The 22,483-nt window shown below is 56.5% G+C and overlaps 1 protein-coding gene across 1 annotated transcript; it reads right to left on the minus strand.

The window, feature by feature from the left end:
• Positions 1-13,875: 13,875 nt before the first annotated feature.
• AMER1 (APC membrane recruitment protein 1) lies at positions 13,876-20,936 on the minus strand. The gene is made up of 2 exons (XM_076347480.1): positions 20,900-20,936; positions 13,876-18,953 (listed from the first exon to the last, which is right to left on the minus strand). The coding sequence occupies exon 2, from the start codon at positions 18,881-18,883 to the stop codon at positions 15,518-15,520; it is 3,366 nt and encodes a 1,121-aa protein (XP_076203595.1). The 5' UTR covers positions 18,884-18,953; positions 20,900-20,936; the 3' UTR covers positions 13,876-15,517.
• Between the last annotated feature and the right edge of the window lie 1,547 nt (positions 20,937-22,483).

Consider the following 22,483-nt stretch of genomic DNA (forward strand, 5'->3'; position numbering starts at 1 on the left):
CCTGGCAGCCTGGCTCCAAAGCTGTCCTGCAGGAAAGCAGGAAGAGAGAGATGCCGTGGCCAAAAAGGATGAGTGGATGCAACAGCAGTTGGGGCTCAGGGGGAGCCCAGCCATCGCTGGGGCCCTCGTGGCTCTCAGCAGCCCCTATGGGGATGATACAAGGTGAGCACAAGCCATCACCACCTTTGCTCTGCCCTGTTGGGCTGAATCCATGCACAGCACCCATGGAGCAGCAAGCGAAGCCCAGGCACAGCAAGAAACAAAAGATCCGGCCCAAAAGGTCCAAATGTGTCCCATCCAACATGAGCACAAATCACAGAGAAATCCTCCTCGCTGGTCCCCGGGCTGGGAGAAGCTGAGCTGCTGGGACCAGAGTGTCTCAGTCCCCAGCTACGTAGTTTTCAACAGGCTCCGTTCACTGCAACACATAGAAAAACCACATACAAAAACCACATACAAAACCCCCACAAAATTCATAAACAATCTCTGTGAGGTCTGAGCTGTGTCAGACTTGGGCTCGGTAGCTTTCCTTTAGCTCAAGCCATTTCACCACGCTGAACGTGCGCTGAAATCCCTCTATTTATCTTGTAGGATTTCTTTCCTCGAGTCCTGTTTTTCAGAGTCAGCCTTAATCACTTTTTAATCATATTTGAGTCTTCTTTGCCTTCGGCATTCCTTAATCTTGGAGATGCTTCCCATAAAACAGTTGTGCCTGTCATCCCTCCCGGGGCTCCCACACGGAGGCTACAGGTCTCATTCAAATGAACGTGTCCTTCACGTTAGCGGCTTCTCCAGCCCCGGAAAGCAAGGGGAAAAGTTCACCGCTGCCTCCAGCTCTGGTACCATCACTCAAAAGCCAGAGCAGCCAGCTGAGGAGTCTTGACTGATGCGAAGCGCGGCTTGGCTGCTCTCGCCCAACTGACTTCTTTCCCACGGCGGTTGTAGTCGATGCAGTTTCTTGAGGAACCCAGACCCATATTTATCAGGGTGGGTTTTTTGGGCAAACTTCTGCTTAAAGCTGTCTCTCATTAACCACAGGCAATGCACGGGCATCTAATCATTATTCTTCACTTATTCTTCCATCTACAAGAGCTGCCTTTGGCTAATAAAACCATAACTACTATTTCTTATGTGCCATCAAGTAGCTGTCTCACACCAGTGCCATGGTTCCTTGGCTTTTTCTGTCCCACTGTCCCTGTAGTGAGCCAGGCAACTTTGTGCTGTTGTCCTACCATGAAACCCCCGCGGGCATATGGTGCCATTCAGCTATCTCAGTCACATTTGTGGCCTTTTATCTACCTGGGACCTGAGGACAGGAGCAGCCCCAAGCCTGGTTGGCAGTGAAGGCTGGGGGCAGCCAGGGCGGGACCCGGCAGAGCACAGCCCTGCCCTTTGCAATCGCTGGCAATGGCTATGTGGGAAAAGTGATGCTATCTAGGTGCAAATCTCCTCGTTGGTTTTATAGAAGGGCCAGCTCAGATCTAGAGAGGCAACCAATATTCAAGCTTGGAGATGAAACCCTCAAAAAGCTCAAAAGAGTCTTAAAGTCAATGGGAGGTGGCAGCTAAGGTCATCTTTTGCCCTCTGAAAGTTTTCCCCAGTGGTTTTGGGATGCAGATGGCAAAAACGAGCTCATGTTCACTTCATCTTCACATGTGCTCATGGCAAGGTCTGATTACTGATGTTTGAGGTGCAGGAGCTCCTCGTGACATGTGCTAAGGGTGCCTTACACACTCACACCGGGCATCCCTAGCTTGTTGGCATCTGTAGATAACCTTAAACTTGTGTCCTTTGCTGAAGTGTTTCCACCAGCTGGAGAAGATCTCAGCTGGAAGGGATCCCACAGCCGTGCCGGCCAGCCTGTCCCACCCTGATGCTGCTCAACGCAGCTCTAACTGTACTATCCCGCCCCTGACGTACGGCCACCCTTCAGCCCTGTTCCCTTCTTGGCCGGTATTTATGGGGACAGTCCATTTGTGCTGAAGAACAAGAAGCAAGTGGGTGCCGTGAAGACCACGAGTGACTACTTGCTCCTGACGCTTTCCAGACAGCCGATGAGCAGAGCAATAACGCAGTGGCAGCAGACGTGGCTGCCCACAAACCCCCAGGAGGGAGGAGTGAGCTTGGTGAGGATGGGTAAGGGGGAGCAGGGCAGGGAAGTGTCCCCCCAGGAGGCATGAGCCTTGTCTAATTGACCCCCAAAACCCACTGGGGAGAAGCTCTGCTGCCCTCAGTGAGGGCTTTCCTGCCCCTGACCTGACAGTTTCAACCACGGTTTTGATGCTAGTGACGGGCAGATCTATGGCTTCCCAACCACAACTCTGCTTCCCAGCCAGACCTGGGTCAAACCGCACTGCCTTGGGTTCATCAGGACCTTCATGGTGGCTTCTTCTGGCTCCCTCTCCTTTGAGCTCAGCTGGAGAGCAGAGCCACACCTGGGGCTCTTCTCCCCTTACTTATAAGAGGACAATGAAGGGGCAGTTTGGTCTCCTCCATCTCCCCGAGATCCCACCCAGGAGGGGACACGGTGCTATCGCAGAGGATGGAGACATCCCTGCCCCCAAGCGCTCCCCCCTGCGCCCCGCATCCGGGCTGAGCCCGTTCTGCTGCAGGCGCTCTGCGTCCCGGCCCTCCCTGCTTCGGAAGATACACCTCTTTTTTTTTTTTCTTTGGCAACACGGAAACAGGAGGAAATACATGAAAAGCTGGTGCCTGGGAGACGGCAACCTCTGTCCTCCTTCCGCTCCGCTTGCCAGGGGCGTCCCCCTCCACCTCCCGCAGGAGAGGCGTCCCAGCATCCAGCCGCGCGGCATCTCCTGCTCCCCGGGCTATCCAGGAGCAGCCAGGGAAACCAAACGCTCCCGGGTAAAAAGTTGTTATACTTCCCCCCCGCCTCCGCCGTTACGAGCTGGCGGGACTGGCAGGAGGGACGTGGGCTTCAGTGAGGCCGCAGCCAGTCCCCCAGGGCTGCGGTAGGGCTTGGGCTCGTCGGTCTCTCTGCCGAAAACACCTCCTAGGAAGGAGAAGGATGCAGGGAGGGAGGAAATCCGACTGCTTGGCACTGGCAGCTCCCGGGCGAGCGAAACGAGGCGATAATGGGGTTTATAATATAACAACGACCCTTCAGGCTTCACCTTATGGTCTCCAGGAAGCCCCTATTCATGCCTACCCTCCGAAAGCGCGGCCAGGGAGGCAGTTTGCAGAGCAGTGGCCTGCGGGTGCCTGGATTGGAGGGTCAGAGCAGAGGGGATGGCATCCCGTGTCCTCAGACCCCGCGCTTGCTGGTGGGCGATGTGACCAGCTCCACCAAGTGCAGCACATAGGAGGTCCTCTGCTTCTAACCTGGAGTGTGAAACTCAAAAAAAGAAAAAAAAAAAAAAAAATCCACCTTTTATACAGAAGAGAGAGCTAAAATAATGACATTGTGTACATCTTGCTGATGTGAAGCTGGCTTTTAGAAATAGGACATGTTTTCAGGCTCTCCGACCAAAGGGGATGACCAAAAGCCACTGCCTGCCCAGTCCCTGGGGCAGAGCCCACTGGTCTCACTGGTGGCGCTGGGCTGAGGGGTCCCTGATGCCCTCTGGTGCCCGAGCACGCCGCGGCGGTGACTTTGCCCGCCTGGGTCCCGCTCAGCTGCGAAGCCACAAAGATTTGGCACCCAGGGCCCCCGGCACGGTGTGCGGCAGCTGCGGGTGGTGTGACCGTGCAAACCCTCTGCTGCTCCCAGCGCCTGTAGCCACCTCACACGCGGATGTCCTGCAAATTCAGGTGGCACCGAAGCCACCAAACCCTTCTGGGGTCCCCGGTCCCCTCCCCAGCCCTCCTTCAAAGCAAGAGATAAACAGCCAAGAAGCTTCCAGGGCCCTTGGGGGTTTTTTCTCCGCTTTTTTTTGTGGCTTTGATGAGGGACAGTGAAAATGCCGATGTGCATGGCTTTGAGATGACAATGGCTTTCCATCATCAGTGCGTGGCGCTGGCGCATCCATCCTATGTGTGTGGCACATGGCCACCGCCGCGTCCCCACGAGAGCAGCGCTCGTGATTTAAACCAGACATCTCAGCGCCCAGACACCCCCTTTACTCTCTTGTCTGTTCACTCGGTGGAAAAAATAGTGGGGGAAAAAATAGGGAAAAATGGAGAAACCCATAAGGAAGCCCAGGCGGGGTGGGCATCCAGCCGACAGCGCTGCAAAGCCGGCAGGTTTGTGTCCTTCCAGCGCGATGGAGCCTGGCTAAAGTATTTTATAGGGCACCGCGTACCTCGCCGTGGGGTTGTGACTCGGAGCTGCTGATGCTGAAGGCTCGGGGGACCGAGGGAGGCCAGACCCGTGGAAGCGTGAAGCTCCGGCTCGTCTCCGCGTTTCCCCCCGGTGTGTCCCCAGAAAGCGCTCCAAGCCCCCGGGCTGCCTTTGTGGCTTTTGGGAGGACTTTGGAGGAGACCCGGCTCAGCATCGCTCCAGCCCAATAACTGCAATAACTGAGCTCTCCCTTAGAGGTCAGCCCAGCACCAAAACTGGTCCAAAAATCCCCACAGACGGATGCGATTCCTGCAAAGAGCGGGAATTTGGTTAAAAAGGCCGTTCAGTGGAGGGCAGGGGATGGTCCCCAACACCTGCAGCCCCTTGCCTTGCTGTTGCCGAAGAGTATTCCCAAAAGCTGAGCTCTCCCGCCCGCTCTCCGGCTCTTTCCCACGCGGTGGCTGTTCCGAACTCGGTGTCTACCCCCAGTCAGGGAGAGCCCCCTGCTAGGGGAAAGCCTGCCTGGCTCCAGCGGATGGGTTTTGGTGAGCAGGAGGACCAGAGGCTGGTCTTGCTGCTGCTGCTGCGATATTTTCCACACCCAAAGCGGCTGGGACACCCGCTCGGCAGCCTTTCCTTTTGGCTTAATTCCCCCTTTCCCTTCTTCTCCTTGCTTACAGACAAATACAACTCAACAAAAAAAAAAACCCTCCCAAAAAAAGTCTTCACTGACAGCTCATGTGTCAGAAAGAAAACAACTTTTTTTTCTTTTTCTTTCCCCAAATCCTCCAGCATACAACAGATTTCAGCATCATACTAAAAATAGAGATAGTAAAAATAAACATCTGGCATGGAGCCTCTGCTAGCGAGTGGCACCCGGGGCCGGCAGCCACCCTGGAGATGGCAGCAGGACCTCGGGGCTGAGCCACAAGGGGACCCAGAGCCCCGCAGCGACGCCAGAAACCCCCAAACCTGGTTGCTGAGGCGATGCTGGGGCATCGCTCTGTACCCAGGACAGGTACCCCTGGGCTGTCCCCGGCTGTGCTGACCCAGCGGGAGCCACCGGCTGAGAACTGCTGGCTCACGGCCCCGTAACGTCAGGAAGGACGGGATGGGATATGATGAGCTCCACTTGAGCTGGGTGGGGGAAGAGGCCGTGGGCATAGGGAAGAAATTAAATCAGCTCTCCCAGGAATGGGAGCAAACTGCTTGCAGGACCTTAGGTGGAGCAGAAGATGGAGACGGGTGCTGCCACCGAGACGCAGGTGACACGAAGGCCACCCCACCGCTCTCCCCTTCGCACCAGAGGGATGCAGAGCATCGCTGTACCACTCGTGGGCTGCTGCAAAGAACTGCTTCAGGCTTTCTGGGTGCATCCGCAGCCCCTCGCTGGGGAAGGAGGTGGCAGCCCCCCTGCTGTGGCCCTTCTGCCCACGGCAAACCAGTGCCGCGTCCCTCCAGCCCACCCGCAGCTTGTCCCCCTTTTTCTTACTTATGGGAGCCTGAAAATGCAAAACGAGGGTAACCTAAAAGAGGCGCCAACAGAAAGTAAATAAAAACAACCCCGCTTTTTCCCTCATTTAAAAAAAAAAAAATCCAACAAAATGTGCAGAGCACCGGTGGGGTTGAGGGTTTGGCCGCCCATTTTTGGATCCTCACTCGGCAGCGCCCATCTCCGGCACGGGCTGGTGGCAAAACGGGGAAGGGAAGGGATTTAAAAAGAAAGCAAAGGCATTGCTGCTGCTGCCCGCTGCTCAGCCCAGGCGGGAGTTAAGGACCAGGATTATCCTGGCGGGATGCCGGAGGAATGGGCAGGGGGGGAAGCGGTTCTCATCCCTGCTGGCAGAGACTCGAGCAGGAGAGGAACCATGGACGTTGCTAAAGCTTGACCTTACGATTTCTGGAGGGAGGTAAGAGCCGGTCAGAGACTCGGGACCTTTCCCCAGCCCTCGGATCCAGGCTCGGGTCAGCAGCTCTGCCCAACAGCTTTACAAACTGGGGCAGTTTCAGGAAGAAAAGCCCGGTCAAAGGGAGTGAACCACAGAGCGGCTCTACAGCACGCCAAGTGATGCTCAGGGGTGCGAGCCAGCCCTCTGCGAAAAGACAGCAATTAAACAGCAACCACTCATTCCCTGCAACGAGCCTGAAATGCCCCGAAGCACCCAGCCCCGCTTCTCTTCAGCATTGCCTGTTTCTGAGGCGAAACGTTATTTTCAATTATTTTTTTCCGTCTCTGCAGATTTCAAGGGTGTGCAAAGGGTTTTGCCTGCCTGAAATATTTTCTCCCATGATACTAATCACATTAAGTAGGTCCTGCCTGAGCCGCAGATCCCTCCTCTGCCTGACCCCATCAGCTTTGTATGCCTTTGAAAAGGGATTTACCTTGACCGGCACTCGTCTGTGCTTTCACACCCCCGAGAGCAGAGAGTTCTGCTTAAAGCGAGGATTTAGAGAAATAAAGATGAAATTAAATATACAGCGAAGCTTGCCGGACTGGGTTGTGCAGCAGAAGTGGAGTCAGAAGAGCTTCATGGCCACAAGTCCCTGACAACTGCCTTTATTAATGGGTTGGCTGCTAATTATCACACCTGGCTTAAGGAACGGCCAGGCTGTGCTTTGCCTGGCAGCCTGGTCCTAGTCGGGATCTCAGCGGGATCCAGGGATGCCGGACCCCGGGGAGCTCCTTGGCACTGCCGTGTCCCCACGGGTCCCCCCAGCACCCACGTTATTGCTGAGCTGCGTCCCTGAGCTCGAAGCCCTGGAGCCCCACAGCTGCCCTACCTATCCTACCCCTTCCTCCACCAAGGTAAAGTTCACAATCTCTCTGTTGGCTTTTTTTTTAATTATTATCCTCCGCTGAGACTACATCAGAGCCACGTTCAGCCCCAGAAAGAGCCGTTTTGCTCCAGCCTCTGGGAAACAGGAGTCGTGAGGAAGCCTTGCAAGTATTACAGATGCCCGTGTCTTCCTTCGTGGAGCGATGTTGTTGTGTCAGGGCGTTTAAAATTACTTTGGAGAAAAAAGGAAAAAAAAAAAAGAAACACTTCAAAGTGTGAAATACATTTGCATGATGACAACTGACTTCCCGTGTGTTTTTTCAGTAGGGCCTTGTTTGCGGTGAATGAGTTGATTTGTATTTACTAGTAGGCAATTAAAGCTGAAGGTTTGAAGCATCCTCGGTGGGATGGGCCATCCCAAGCGCCGATCACGCCGTCCTCACCAGCAACGCTCCGCTATCACGGTCAAACGCTTCTCCTGCCGCGTGTGCAGCAGGAAAGCAGTGGGAGAAGGAGAAAGCAACAAAGGGACAAGGTGAAATCCATCTCCCGCAGCATCCCTCTGCCAACCTGTGCCCCGGTGGCTTCTAGCATCCCCTCCGGTACCCGGTCACCTGCATCCATCGCTCTGCCAGCGAGCTGTTACTCGCTGCGGGTGAAGCCAAGGGGAATACGCCGCAGGCACCATTGACAACGTGGTATGAAACACCTCCAGTCGTGAGCATTGCCAGCAGTCCCCCGGATATCCCCAGTCCCTGCCGGGGACCCCCAGCCGGCGCAGCAGCCTTTGCCATTGCCCTCGGGAGAAAATGCCATCGCAGCTTTAGCAGTCTTAGACCTCAAAAATGGAATCTGGAAAGGCAGTCCGAGTGCTTTGGGGAACGTATTTTAAGCCAAGAAGCATGTAGGATGCAGGAAGGGTGCTCGGAATAACGGCCCGATGGGCTGCAAAGACATTAGACAGGATCACGACTCCAGAGGGAGAATTTGAAGACTAAGATGAGAGTTGAGCTCATGACCCAGAAACCATCAGGTACCACCAGGCACACAACCCTCGTCCCTGCCCATCCTTTCAAAAGCTTTTTTTATTCCTTTCTGGATGAGGTTTCCATCCTTGGCAGGGGAGAGCCCTTGGCAGCGCTGACCCAGCCCCACGTTTCATTTTTCCCAGCTGATTACCTGCCAGACCTCTGCCCGTATTTAAAATGAAGGAAAATAATTGGAGCTCATCGATCAGCAGCAGTTGGCGCCTGCCCTCTGCCCTTTCCCCTGCCTGTGTATTTTTTTTTTTCCCTCCCTAAACTCAGCTAGGGATGATCAGGAGCTTCTCCCCCCGGAGAAGCGCTGGGCTGGTGGCCTCTCCCTCATGGTGGTCCGTCTCTGCTTGTTGTTGGAGGTGGCCTGAGCTGCTGCCTCTGTCCCTCACCATCCCCATGACAGAGAGGCCACACGAGCACGCGGTCCCGTGGGATGGCTGTCGGGGACAGAGCAGGGATGGAGCTGCCCAAACCCCTGGCTCAACCCCTCCTTCACCTTCTCCCCAGCTCCTATTTCGGGCAAAACCCACCAAAGCTGCAACCGACATCAACCTTCCCTGGTGACGTGGTCAAACCTCCTCCCTGAGGCAAAGCAACCAAAAGACCCTTGTTTAAACCCAAAGGGAAAGCTGCTGCCTCAGCCCGCTGCACCGTTGCTTCGGGCGCTGCCAGAGGCTGCACCCCAGCTCCATCCAACCTGGGGAAAGCCTTCCTCTGTGGGCTGGGCGGGTATTCCCAGCTGAAATGGACTCATTAATGTAGCAGCTCATCAGGCGCTACCGATAATTACAGCTTTTTACAAATACAATTTTTGCCCAAGGAAGGGAGGGAGGGGAAGCAGGACTCTTCTTCTGGGCCTTTCAATGCATTTTAAAACTTTGGGGGGTACCCGAGGAACACATAATGCAGCATCCAAGCTACTGCTGGGATCGCAGGTGAGCTCTCCGGTGGTGCTCGGAGCAGGCTGGGTGGGAAGGATGCTCCTGGTACCTACAGGAACCTTACGGAGATACCCACCATCACTGCCATGGCAGCGCTGCAGCAGGACCCCATGGCAAACGCACGGCAAACGGAGAAGATGCCATTGCCAGTAGAAGTGTTTGGCCAGGGCAAGAGCCCCATCTCCCCCGGCTGCCTCATCTAAGCTGCTCTGAAGGCAGCTGAGCCCCGAGACAGCGTCTTGCACTGCTGCCTGCCCCTCACCCTGCCTCCGGCCTGCACCTCGTCGTACCTTGGACTTCGCAGATGTTCAGAGAAAAGCCGGTCTGCGGTGCACTGTGTCTGCTGTGAGCCTCTCCGTGCCCCATTAACAGCAGGAGAGGTCCTGTGCCCCCACGCGAACACGGGGCGACACATCCCCATCGCTCTCGGGTCATCGTTTCTATTCAGCCAGAGCTATCGCTTGGCTCAGGGAGTTTTAGCAAGTCTGATTTCAGCTTTCCTTCTGAAATCCAGCAATGACATCACCCGGGCCGGGCGCTGAAGAGCAAGAGGAGGAGGGTGAAGCAGCAGTAATGCAGAAAGATGGGTTTCTTTTAAACAGCCACCAGAGCACAGGGAAGAGCAGATGCCTCGGCTCGCCTCGTGCCCTGCCCCATCCCTCACTCGGCCACGCGCTTCCTTGCCCCAGCTACACACTTTTGAGCACCTCATCACCCAAAGCGATGCTGGAGAGGCCGTTAATTAAATCCGATCAGAGGGATAAGCTATTTATCAGCTATTAGCTGGGGGAAGATGCAGTTCTCAGCGGTGCCCACGAGCGCGTGCCTTTGCCCAAGGGTATTCCCAAAGCCCTGGGGAGTGGGATACAGGGCTGCAGCAGAGACACGGCCCGGAGAAACTAATGGACCAGGAAACTAATGCTGATAAATTCCCTTAGAAATGCTTATTGCACAATAAAAACCCAAATTAAAACCATCCCTTCAACCACTTCTCTTCTATACCAAGGAACCTACCAGTGAGGCCAGCCGGGTGGCACGGGGCTGGGGGGGAGGCGAAGCCATCACTGGTTTTCCTGCTCCCATGAATGCCACTGAAATTCCTCCGTTATAATAAATTCTGCTGAAAAGGAAGGAGCTCGGCGAGCCCCAGTCTGGCTCGCTGCCGCGTGCCGGCTCACCCGCGGCCCCTGGCACCTTGCGAGGACGGACCCCACCAGCGATGCTTCCTTAAGTCAGAGCCACGCGATCTCTGCTCCCCGTCAGCCACGTCAGCCCTGGCCACCGCTTGAGCCCAGCGACAGCAGAGGATGAGAAATGAAGAGGGGAAAATTTGACACTGGGGGCTGGTGCCTCAGTGATGGGTATTTTACAGGGTTCATTTAATGGCACGGGGTTTGGCTGGGGAGCGCGTGTTACGGACCAGCGGCGTGCTGTGCTCTCTAAAGCATCTCTTCTGTTGCCTTCTCCCACTGAAAAAGCCACTTCACTTGCAAGTAATCAGGAGATAGGAGGGGAGGGAAAAATAAAAGATTAAATGAAGCATAAAATAAGCAGGAAAAAAACAAACCACAAGTGAAATCCAACGTTCTCTAAAAATCTGAAGTTTATTCATTAGAATTCAGTGAAAGGAACATTCATTTTAAAACACAATCAATACATTAAAAAGTTTAAAGGACTAGTAGCAATGAGACCAGAAAGAAAACGGAAAAAACCCAAAAATTTCGACAAGTCGGTCACCTGGGAGGAGCCGCCTCCGCTCCCAGGGCGCCTGCAGCCCAGCTCCGCAGCCTGCTCGCAGCGGGGCGGCAGGGGGGAAGCGCGGGGCGACCGGGGACAAGGGCTAAAGTTATTGTAATTTTTTTTTTCTTTAGAACTGAGAGGCTTTTCTAGATTTTAATTTATCACTTCACCCAAGTCTAGGATGTCTCAATACCGGCGAGAAGAGCAGGTAGCCCCAGCTGGAGAGGAGGGAGCCGCAAAACTAAGGGGCAGAGGGAATGTGAAACGCAGCACAGGTCTGAGCGCCCCAGGAATGTTTGCCGAGCGACCTGCCCAGCCCGTCCCCGTGCCGGGAACAGGGGCAAAACCATTTAAGAAAAATTAAAAAAAAAGCACCATTAGATGAAGAGCTGTTTAATTAAAAGACAAAAATCTATGCAGAGCCAAACGTCTCAGCAGCAATTGCCATCTCTGCTGGCGTTGGCGAGGGGGGAAGGAAGGGGGAAAAGTTCGCTTTCGGCTGTAATCTTTCAGCTTTTCAGCATTTAATATTCTTTTTGCACGTCACTGTTTGACATTGTTCTTGCCTGCTCAATTAATCACCGTGGCCTTCTGCAGAGAAGTTATTTCAGCCCTTACACCCTGCGCAGGGTTGCAAACTCTGCAGGGGCACAAGTCCTACAGAGTCAAGCAAACGAAGCAGCATATTCATTCAACTAAATAAAAAACAAAAGCAAGAAGAGCCACATTAACTAGCGTTGGGTCTTAGCTTACCAGAAGCTCTCCTTGCACTTCTGATCCCAAAATTCAAGGCAGTATTATTCCAGGAAGATGCTTTACTGATGCTGGCAGCGCAAGCGGCCCAGGGCTGGAGCTCCCCAGGCTCCAGCCTCGCGTGGCAGGAGAGGAGGAGAAGGTGGAAAGCCCCGCTAATCCCGTGCGGACCCCAGGATTGTTTAAAGAGCAATCCTCAGACAGGGAGCAGGCGATGCTGCCTGCACAAGGGCGAAAGCCGAGCTCCCAGCCCGGCCAGGGAGCACCAAGGGGAGAAGAAATTTGTCACCGGTTTCAAGAACATCGCCACGCACCCACCAACAGCATCTCCTGCCCGGGGATTTAAGAAAAGCCCCAGTTTTGGATAAAATAATTTCAGCGCACAGAAGGGAAAGCCCCGACTGAAATCTGCGGTTTTCTAGGTTAAAGACGGTCAACAATACTTTCAGGGAGAAATCACCGAAGTCCACAAATTCAGATTAAAGACAAAGCTTAAAAAAAAGAACTAACAGTTGACGAGTGCGACAAAGCAGTATTGAAACAAAGACGTCTCAGCGGTGTGTGCAAAGAGCGAGTGTGTATCGGTCACGGACCGGCTGCGGGGTTTCAGAGCTGGCCCGGGGTGTAAAGCGGAACAGCACGCTACAGGAGGGTGGGAGGAGCGAGGTGGTTTCCTTGCATTGCACGGGCAGTGGCAGCAGCAGCAGTAATTGCCTTTTCTCCATCGGAACGGTAAACCACACCACTTTAAAAGACAACGCACATGAGTAAGAACAGTCCGTAAAATTTCCCCATGAATATAAAATGCAAAACTATACAAAAATAGATAAAAATCGACCATTTTCTTATGTGTATAAAAACAAACAAACAAACAAAAAAAACCATAGTCCCCAAAATGCAATACAGAATTACTTGGTAGACTGACCCCAACAGCAGTGGTTTAAGCACAAGTTAACAGCCATAATTCATCACTTTGAGGCAAGACCTTCCCTGGAAGGGACGTATTCAGGTGAGTTCCTCGAGGGGAGTTTTTCCTTAATATCTTGGCAAGACAATCTGCTATTCCTGACTTTTATGACTTATTTTGGGTTCGGAAGCCCTTTTTCGTAAAAAGCCTCAATTACCACTCTCAGTTTTGAGTTCCTCGGGTAAGGCAGTATTTGAGTAACGGCTTGATCCAGATCAAGACCAGAAGATCTGTTCCTATTTATCCCGGGGCAGATGGGTATTTTAGGAAGAGCAGTACATAAGGCAGTGAAATCCAATCTCTCTACGGCAGTGATAGTTTACAGGCTGGGTTAGTGCATTGAAAATTATTTCTTTGGGTTAATGGGGCAGAATACGCCAATAATCCAGCAAATTAGCTCCAAAAATGCTTTTAGAAAACTCACTTTAAATCAATAGATATTTGCTTCATTTAGTTCACATCAAATTAAGAGGAGAAAACTTTGGTATAAAGTCAGATTATCAAGTCTTGGCTGTATTGCTTTCACTCATTCGAGTCTAGAAGGTGTTTTCACTAAGCCTTTCCATTACGTACCTACAACCAAAAGAATTATTCCTAGAGGCATGCATTTGCAACTGAACATTCATTTTAGCACCGAGACACTTTCGTACCTCACCAAGACTTTGGCAAAGGCTGCACCATGCCTAAACGAAACACTACGCAAAACCCCCTTAACCCGCGAGATGCCTTTGGTGACACACTAAAATAAAATAGTAATTAAAAAAAACAGCAAGGGGCTGCTGCTCAGGCCAAGCAAGTCCTGTGGACGCCTGTCTGCGTGACGATGTCTCCAGTGTCGTCAGCAGTATTTGCTCGTGGTTTTTCATTTGTGACTGGCGGCGAGATGTGCAGTGCCGAGACCTGACCCTGTCCTTACTCCGAGCAAGAGGGGAGCCTGTTCCAATCAGGCAATATTCGTCAGCAGACGCTCACACGCTGTGCTAACGAGGGGAGACCGCACTCACAACCCCGGAGGCGAGGGGACCTTTCGCTGGCCGACCGCGTTCTCCTCTCCAGGTGGGGGATGCGGATGCGGAGTGGGAGCGGCATCGAGAGCCGGGTTTGTCCCACAAAATCCTCTCCGGTTGCAGGGAGGGATGGGAGGAAAAAACGTGGCACGGCGGGTTCCTGCGGTAACTCCCTGCAGCAGCACTGGTAGGAAAATACTGAAAAATTAAGGTTAAGCCCACGGATACACGGATGGGTCTACTCTAGCCTCAGCAGTCTGTTCAGGAAAGAAAAAAAACACGTAAATAAGTCAAACCGTGGGCAAGCAAAGCCTGGCTTTGCCTTTCCCTGCTCCTTCGCAGATATACAAGGACAGGGCAGTAAGGAGTCTCTTCTCAAAAACAAATATTGGGACCTCATTTTGCTTGGGGGGGGAACCCACAAACCCAAAACAGCTCCTTGTGCCTGTAAATACAGCGATGCAGGGAGCTGCTGACATTCCCAACCGGAGCCACATCCGTACGGGGCTGCGGGTCGAGAGAGCAGCAGGGGCTTTACTCGCCACGGGCAGGAGTCGGCAGGAAAAGCGGGTTAGGGCTGGGCAGAGCCGCCCCTCGCCCCGCACTTTGCTCCGGAGATGGGAGAAGACTCTGGTATTTCCAGTTCGTGATTATTTTTTTAATGCTACAAACTGCTGCAAAGAAAAGCAGAAAAGGGGCAACTCGGGGCAGGGAGGGAAACAAAAATCATCATCGGTAACTGAATCAGAATACAGAGCTTGGACAGAAGGAGGAAGAAGTTTTGGAAGTCACGGCCAGGGAGGTTTGGTTTAGAGACAAGCATGTTTGAGATCACAGAGGACATGGGAGACGCCTCGAGGACCAACGGCCTGAAACAGATGTTTCCAGGAGCTTGTACGACCTCCTCAAAGTCTGTCTCCTTAGCTCGCGTCCCTCCTCCACGCTCCTGCAAAGAGGAAAAAGAAATCCAAAACCTGCAGCTACCTCCAGCTTTTTCGTTCCCTCCAGTTATGAGGAAGAAGTTGTGAAGCCTAATTTAGGCTGTGTTACATCCTGTATTCCAATTAACAGAATACTTTCCTCGTATGAGTTTATGCAAAGAAAACAACCGTAAAATAATTAAAAAAAAAAAAAAAGACAACCCACAAAACTTCCTTTTGAAGAAAGTAACACCATCTGCAACTTCGCAGCTACAGGCACGATGCAAATTTAGCTTATTTCAAAGACCTCATCCGTGTGCCCATGGCCCGGGAGAGGCGGGGAGCGTGGGACAAAGCACGGGAAAGGTTTCAACCGGGAATCACGCACCGTGAAGACAGACCACAACAAAGGAGGGACCGACACTTTGTTCTTAAAAGGGACACCATTGACAGCACATCTCTCTGAGCACGGTATCTTTGAGCAAATGAAAACTAGTCCTGGAAAACCTTATCGGCACGCACACAAAAGCTCCTGCTTTCCTTTGGGGCAAGGGAAAAAAAAAAAGAATAAATAAAAATGTTACTGCAAAGTTCCCCTTTCAGCTGACTCGCCTCCCGTCCTCGCTCTGGAAATAACCGGCGTCCTTCCTCCCAGCCTCCCCAAATCGAGACCGAGATGGAAGACATTCAAAGTGAGTCTGAACCAAAACATTTCACCGACAAGAGGAAGAAAAAACCCGATTTCTCCCAAAAGTTTCCCCAAGGCTTGCTCCCCCAGCTCCAATCCTGCAGAAAAACCCCAAACCTGCCATGCTAGCAATAGGTCCGTTCCCAGCTTTTATTCTAGCAGCAACGTGAGCGCGTGCCGGGGGCTGCTACTGCACTTGGCGTTCGAGAGCGTGGCGGCTCGCGCTGGAAAACAAGAAAGTGCCTCAGCGTTAACGTATGAATCCCGGAGGGGGCTCCGAACCCCGCCAGAGCATCCGCAGCGGCGAGACCACGTACCACAGCTGCGGGAGAGGAGCTCATCCTTATCAGCCCAGGTCTAAATTAAAGTCACTCACAAATTGCTCGTTAACGTTTATTTTCTCCCTCCCTGCACTTTGCAACCCTTTTCACACCCTCCCCAGAGCAGCTATTCGGCTTCGGTGACATTCACTGCAGTGCTCCGGCAGCCGGCGGGCAGCGCGTGGCCGGGGCTGGCTCTGCCTTTCAGGGGCTCTCCGCAGCGCTCCGGGCTTTTTACGCTGTCGGTGCTGTCGTTGGGATGCTGAGGCACGCCCTGGGCGATGCCGACGGGTTTGCACTTGGCGCGTTTCTCCGGGGAGCAAGCGAAACTAAAGCTCGGGGGCAGCTCGGGCTCTGTTTCTCCCAAGGGTAACAAGCGGGCCAGCTTTTTGGCGGCGACTTCTCCGTGGTACCTGTAGGAACCAGCCGCCTCCCGGGACCGCCTCGCGTCGGTCTGCAGAGGCAAATTGGAGGGCCTGAGCGGGTGCCTGTTCAGCTCCGGCTCTTGGGGCCGCCTGTCCAGAGTCTCTCCAGCGATGCTCCAGGAAAGAGACAGGAAAGGGGCCACGGTGCCCGGCTGCTCCGATGGCTCCCAGGCACTCTCCATCGCGGTGGCCGGAGCGAAACCCCAGTGCTTCATCCCCCCGCCAGCCGTGTCGGTGTCGTGCTGGAGGTGCTGCAAGCCCGGCCAGCTCAACCCGCCATCAGGAGCCGCCAGCTCACCCTCCTCCTTGCTCCTGCTCCTCCTCGCTCCGCCCGAGTCCTTTTTGCCACCCTCCCGCTTCGACCAGAGCCGGCACGGCTGAGGGCCGCTCTTGGCAACCTGCGAGTCAGCAAGCTCAAACTCCAGGCTCTCCGTGTCAAGTGACCGGCTCCTCCGGTTGACGGAGAGCGGTGCTGGCATGGAGGGGCTCAGCCCGTGGAGGCGCAGGTGGCGGGGCAGGCTGGCAACACCCCAGTTGCAGCTCTGGAAGGAGCCCGGGGGGTACCCCGGGGACATTCTCTCGTCACATTCGGCCAACGACTCTTTCCGTCCGTAGCCATCGTCAAAGGCCTCAGCAATGTCCTCGCCGGCGTTCATCTCGGGATGCTGCTCGCACTCCCCTTCTCCTTCCTGCTCCACGTCGACGACGTCGAAGGTGACCATGGTGGGGAGGGCAGGGAGGTTCTGGGTGAAGGAAGAGCCGGAGTTGGAGCTCCCCAGACTTTCGGAGAGGCTGGAGAAGAGGGTGCCGCTGCTGGCGAATTCCACCAGCGCTTGCGAGAAGCTCACGGCATGCTCGGGCTCGTGTTCGCTGCCCACCTGGGGCTTGCCGGTGGTGGTCTCCGCTCCGCTGCCACGCTCGTGCTCTGGGAGCCTGTAGGCGGGGAACATCCCTGCTTTGGCTGGGGCTACGCTGCTGTGGATGGAGCCCCCAAACAACCCACAATCCGGGTCCGAATCGAACCCCGGGTTGTTCTTCGTGAGCTGAATAAGGCAACTTCCTTGGGCTTTTTGGCTGTTGTAACAGTTTTCTGGACACAGAGTCCCTGGAAAATCCCTCCACTCTGGATTTTCAGCTCTAGCCACCAAAACCCCACTATTCACACCCCTGTTTGGGGCATGTGAGGCCACCTGCTCACTACCAAGGCCACTCTGATTCTTGCCAATTGAGCTGGCTGCTCTAGTTTTACATTCAACGCACTGCTTTTCCCGGGGACACTTCTCCTTGCTGGGAACATCAAGTCGTTTCAAGACCGGTTCCCTCTGCAGCTCCCAGTACAGCAGCTCTTTCTGAATGGCCGCTAGCCGCTCCTCTTCCGTTTCCATCACCCCTCTTTTCTGATCCAGCATCTGGTTCAGGCTCTTCTCAGCAGGGGGGCAGATGTCCAAGAAGTAGCTGAAGATCCCCGGGCGTGAGATTTTGCTCTCAAACAGGGATTCCTCCCCATGAGAGGGACTCATCAGCGTGTCATCAGGCTCGTAAAACTCATAAAGTGCATCACCGCTGTAACTGTCTCTGGGAAGACGGTCCTTCTTGATCTCACCGAGCCCATCTCCGGCTTCGTCCTCCGGCCCCGGCGTGGTGGAGTCGTAATAACCCTCATCACTATTAGGGGCGGACTCTTGCTGGTCACTCTGTGGCGTCAGGAGGTCAACGCCATCCATCGCGTCCCCCATGTAGGGATGGGCTTCCGCCTCCTGCGAGGCATGCGTCTCCAAACTGCTACTCGACACCACCTGGGCTCCGTAGCTCCTGTCCCCTGCCGCGCTGCTGTTCCATATCTGGTGGAGGTACTCCTCCGCCTCCTCAGGTATGGCCATCTCCTCCCCACCGCCCTGGTAGGTGACCAGGCAGGAGCTCCGTTTAGCAGCATCTCTGCTGCGCTCCACAGAGATGGTGCTCTCAGCGATGTCAGGCTCAGCAATGTCGTCCCCGCACCCCGTCAGGGAATCGAAGCTCTTCAGGGATGTGACGTCTCCTAAGATGAGGCTTAGCAGGTCCCCAGAGTGTAGGCAGGGAGGGTCGTTGTCCATGAAGTCCGGATGAAAGGCCAGCAGGAGATTGCCGTAGTCAAACTCTGCGCAAACAACAGCGTCAGCCTCTGATTTCGTATCCGGAACGTCCCTCTTCCCCGGCACGGCCACCGCGTTGCCCTCAGAGCTGCCTTCATCAGCCGCGAGGCAGCCGGGCTCGGCAGCCTCACCACAGTTGGCAGCTGTGCCTACCGAGCGGTCATCCTCCGAGCTCCCCGGGCAGGCCGCGGCAAGAGGGACAGGTCCCAGTCCCCTTCCCTCCGCGGCCCCTCGGCTCTCCGCTCCCACACCAGGAGCTTTGCCGGCCTCCTCCGAATGCCCGGTCCATTCGGGGAGCTCTGCTTTCTCACACTCGGCAACCTTGCTCTTCCGGTGACGCCGGATGCTGTTAAAAAACCCTTTCAGGCCTTTTTTGGGTCTGGGGAAGGAGGACTTATCTCCATTGGGCTTTTTCTCGCAGCCCTCGATACTCCCGGGCGGAGAGCTGTCCTGCTGGCCAAAATCAAACTTGGCGCTGGTGTCTACGGCCAAGTGAGCGCTTTGGGAGCTCGGCAGAGGGCAAGGATGCGAGTCCCTGCTCCCCTCCGAAGGGCTTTCCAGCTGCGCCCCACCACCCTTGTCATATGCAGCACCGCTGAGCCCGTCGTGGGTCTTACATTTACTGAGGCCCTTTTTAGAGGCTACTTTCCCCTGGCCTTTGTTTCTGCCTCCAAAGAAACTGGGCAGCGTACAGATGCTCCTCTTCCCTCCGAACAGTTTGAAAGCCGTTTTCTTCAGCTTGCCGGGGGGCGGCTGAGGCTGCTGCGGCTCCGCAGCTGCGACGGAGGCATTGCCCCACTCGGGCAGCCCGTCCCCATTCTCCTCCCGCCGCTGATCGCTTCCCTCCCGCTGCCCGCAGACTACTGACTGTGACCTGGTCCGGGCAGGCTCCTCCGGGCAGCCCGTTTCCATGGCAGCCGGTCGGTTCGGGTGCATCTAGCCGGAGACGATGACTTTGGTAGCAGAGTCCTCTTCTGGGCACAGAGATGGAAGCATCACAGCTGATCTAAAGCAAAGAGAAAGGGGAGAGAGGTGAGGAGACGGCAGCGGACGGTGCAAAGCCAGAGGCATAGGTGTCACGAGGCGAAGAGCTTCGTCCACAGCTGGAACTGGAGCTGCAAAAGCTGCCGACAGCCGCTCGGCTCCCTCCACTCCTTAAAGCCGGGCACGAAAACATCGCGATGCTTAAATTTACCAGTTCGCAAGTGCAGGAAAACCACGTGTCTCCATTCGGCAGCATCCCCGCTGCCCGGGGACAGGCAGGTCTGACCCATGAACCACCCCGCTCCAACCCCTTCGGCTTCCCGGCCTTTTCGCCACCGGGGCGATCGGGTTCGGTTACCAGCCGCCTTCGGGCGGGGAAACACAGGCTGCTCCGGCAGCGAGAGGGACCGACACCTGCCAAACCCCACTTCCAGCTCCCCCAGACCTAACGCCAAGCTACAGGGAGCATTTTGACGGAGAGCCAGATCAGGACGCAGCCCTTACACTAAGCACGTGTCCTGGAAGAAAGCTGTTCACTATACTACTATTTTTTTTTTTTTTTAAGGAGATTTCGGTTGTTTTTAAAATCGTCTGTCCGGCGAGAAAGAAACGCATTAAAAACATCCACTATGAACCACCCTGATCAGATTTTCTCAGAAGCAGAGAGGTAGGTTTTAAATTTGATCCTGGATTGATGTCGGTAACGGGAGAACTAAAATAATAATGTTTCTTTTGCAGAGGTGAGGTTGGAGAAAATAAATGCAATAAAAATCGTAACACGCCGCTGAGCTGTAATGCCCGAGGCTTAGCTCTTGCTGGTGTGAGGCCGGTGAAGCTTTCCGTGGTGTTTAGCCAGAGATCCCGAATTAAAAATACACCCAAGCTCCTGCAACCCGACGGCAAACCTGCAATTTAAGATTTTTTTTTTTTTTTTCCCCTCAAGTCTGGAGAACACCGCGGCGTTGCTTTGCCTCTATAATTAACGATAACCCCTGGCGTTCACCCGCCCCACTCAAATCAGCAGCTGGGGTGTCGCTGGTGGGCAAAACCCCCCTTCCCACCAACAAACTGGGCTTTTCCAGGTCTGCCCAAGAGCCCTTCTGGAGTCCTGGGTGCCTCGGAAGCCTCTCCGGAGCGCCGCGGGGCTCTCCCCGGAGCCTCTCCGCAGAGATGTGGTGAGACGGGCCTGCAAGAAAATCACACGCACGCGTCTGTACGCGCAGAGCGCTCAGAAAGCGGGGGGGGGGGGGGGGGGGGGGAATGCCGCAGAACACGAGATTTCAAAAACGCAGTTTTGGGGAGGATTTCGCTCCGGCTCCACGTCGGCGCTGGCACCAGCGGACGCTGCCCCGGCCACACAGCCGGGCACAGACGCTCAAAGACAAAGCCACCGAGGGCAGCCACCACCCTCAATAAAATACAAAAAAAGGTTTTTTTTTAAAAAAAAAAAAACAAAACAAAACCAAAACCAAAAAACCCACCGCCACCCCGAGCAACGCCACGACGAGAGGCAGCAGGTCCCCCGGGCGGACGGAGGGACGCCGGGGTCCCCCGCCCCGGGGCTGGGCAGGTCCCGGCGGCCCAGGGGAGCCGGGCGCCGGTGGCCCTGCCGGGAGGCTCCATCGCCTCGGTGCCCCCGCGAGAGGAGCGGCAGCGAAGGTCAAGGCTCTGCCCTCCTCGGCGTTTGCCTTTAGCCCGGCCGGGCTCGCCAAACTTTTGGGAGCATCCCCGAAAACGCGCGGCCGCCCCGCCGTTACAAAAGGGGGCGGAAGGGGAAGGCGCCCCCCCCCCCCGCCCCCCCGGCCGGCAGCCGAAAGCCTTGGGGAAGCGTCGCCAAAGCGCCCGCCGCCGCCGCCCCGGCCGGCGGCAAAGGCGGCCCGGCGGGGCCGGGGCCCGCTCGCCGGCCGCCGGGAAGCCGCGCGGCGTCCCCCCTTCCCCTTCCCCGGCCCCCGCCTCCCCGGCGCTTACCGGCTGCGCGGGGCGGCGGCGGCCCGCGAGGCGGGCGCGGAGCCGGGGGGGGAGGGGGGGGCCGCCGGTGCGAGGGGCCGGGCCCGCCCGGGCCAGCCCAGGCCGCCGGCGAGTGGCCGCCGGGTCAGCGGGTCCGCCCGGCGCGGCGGGGAGGGGGCGGGGCCTCGGCGGCGGAGGGGGCGGGGCCTCGGCGGCGGAGGGGGCGGGGCTTCCGCGGCGGGGGCGCGGCCGCTGTGACGTCAGGCGAGGGGGGGTGTGACGGCGGGCGGGGGCGCGGCGGGGCCGCGGGTGACGGGCGGCTGCGTGGCGCCGTGCGGCGCGGGTGGCGGGGCGCGTGGCGTGCTCACACACACACACACACACACACACACACACCGGGGGGGGGGCACTGACGCGGGTGTCTGTGACGGTGTGTGACGCCGGGGGCGGGCTGGGGGAAGGCGCTGCCGTGACGTGTGCGCCCCCGCGTGACGGCGCGAGCGCACGTGTGCGCCGTCATAGTGTGGCGCCGCGACACTGCCACTGCGTGCGCTGCTGTCACGCCCTGGGCCGCTGCCACGCCACGTGGGCGTCACTGTTAGTGCGTGTCGTCCACCCCCACCCAACACCCACCCGCCCCCCGCCCACCCCCCCCAGCTCCCACTCACCCCCGCCCACCCCCCCCCAGCACCCACCCGCCCCCCGCCCACCCCCACCCGCCCCCCAGCTCCCACTCACCCCCGCCCACCCCCCCCCAGCACCCACCCGCCCCCCGCCCACCCCCACCCGCCCCCCAGCTCCCACTCACCCCGCCCACCCCCCCCCCAGCTCCCACTCACCCCCGCCCACCCCCCCCCAGCACCCACCCGCCCCCCGCCCACCCCCCCCCCAGCTCCCACTCACCCCCGCCCACCCCCCCCCCAGCACCCACCCGCCCCCCGCCCGCCCCCAGCTGAGCGGCCAGGCAGCGAAGGCACCTCCCCGTTCCGGGGAGCCCAGACCCCAGAAGCCCCACCGGTCCCCACGGCCGCACACGGGCCCCACGCGGGTGTGAGAGCAGGGACTCCCCGAGCGGAGGAGACGCCCTCGGCCCCTCCAGCGTGTGGAAATTCACACCCTTTGGTTGACCATCGCTACGTCCTCGATGGTTGCTGGACGGGGAGGGAACCCCGGGAGCAGGACGAGCGGTGCCCCGCCGGGTCACAGAAGCACAGCCCGGTTGAGGCGGGAAGGGACCTCCGGCGCTCGCCTGGTCCAACCCCTGCTCGAGCAGGGCCACCCAGAGCCAGTTGCCCAGGACCGCGTCCAGGCAGCTTTTGAGTATCTCCGAGGATGGAGACACCGCCACCTCCCTGGACAACCCGTGCTTCGTCACCCTCATAGTCAAAAAGTGTTTCCTGATGTTCAGAGGGAAACTCCTGTGGCTGAGTCTGTGCCCGTTGCCTCTGGTCCTGGCGCCGGGCACCACCGGGAGGAGCTTGGCTCCATCCTCTCCCCCCGTCGGGTATTTATATACGCTGATGAGATCTCCCTGAGCCTTCTCTTCTCCGGGCTGCATCATCCCAGCTCCCTCAGCCTTTCCTCCTGGAGAGATGCTCCAGACCC

The sequence above is a fragment of the Aptenodytes patagonicus genome, chromosome 9, assembly GCF_965638725.1.
Source record: "Aptenodytes patagonicus chromosome 9, bAptPat1.pri.cur, whole genome shotgun sequence".
Taxonomy (NCBI): domain Eukaryota; kingdom Metazoa; phylum Chordata; class Aves; order Sphenisciformes; family Spheniscidae; genus Aptenodytes; species Aptenodytes patagonicus.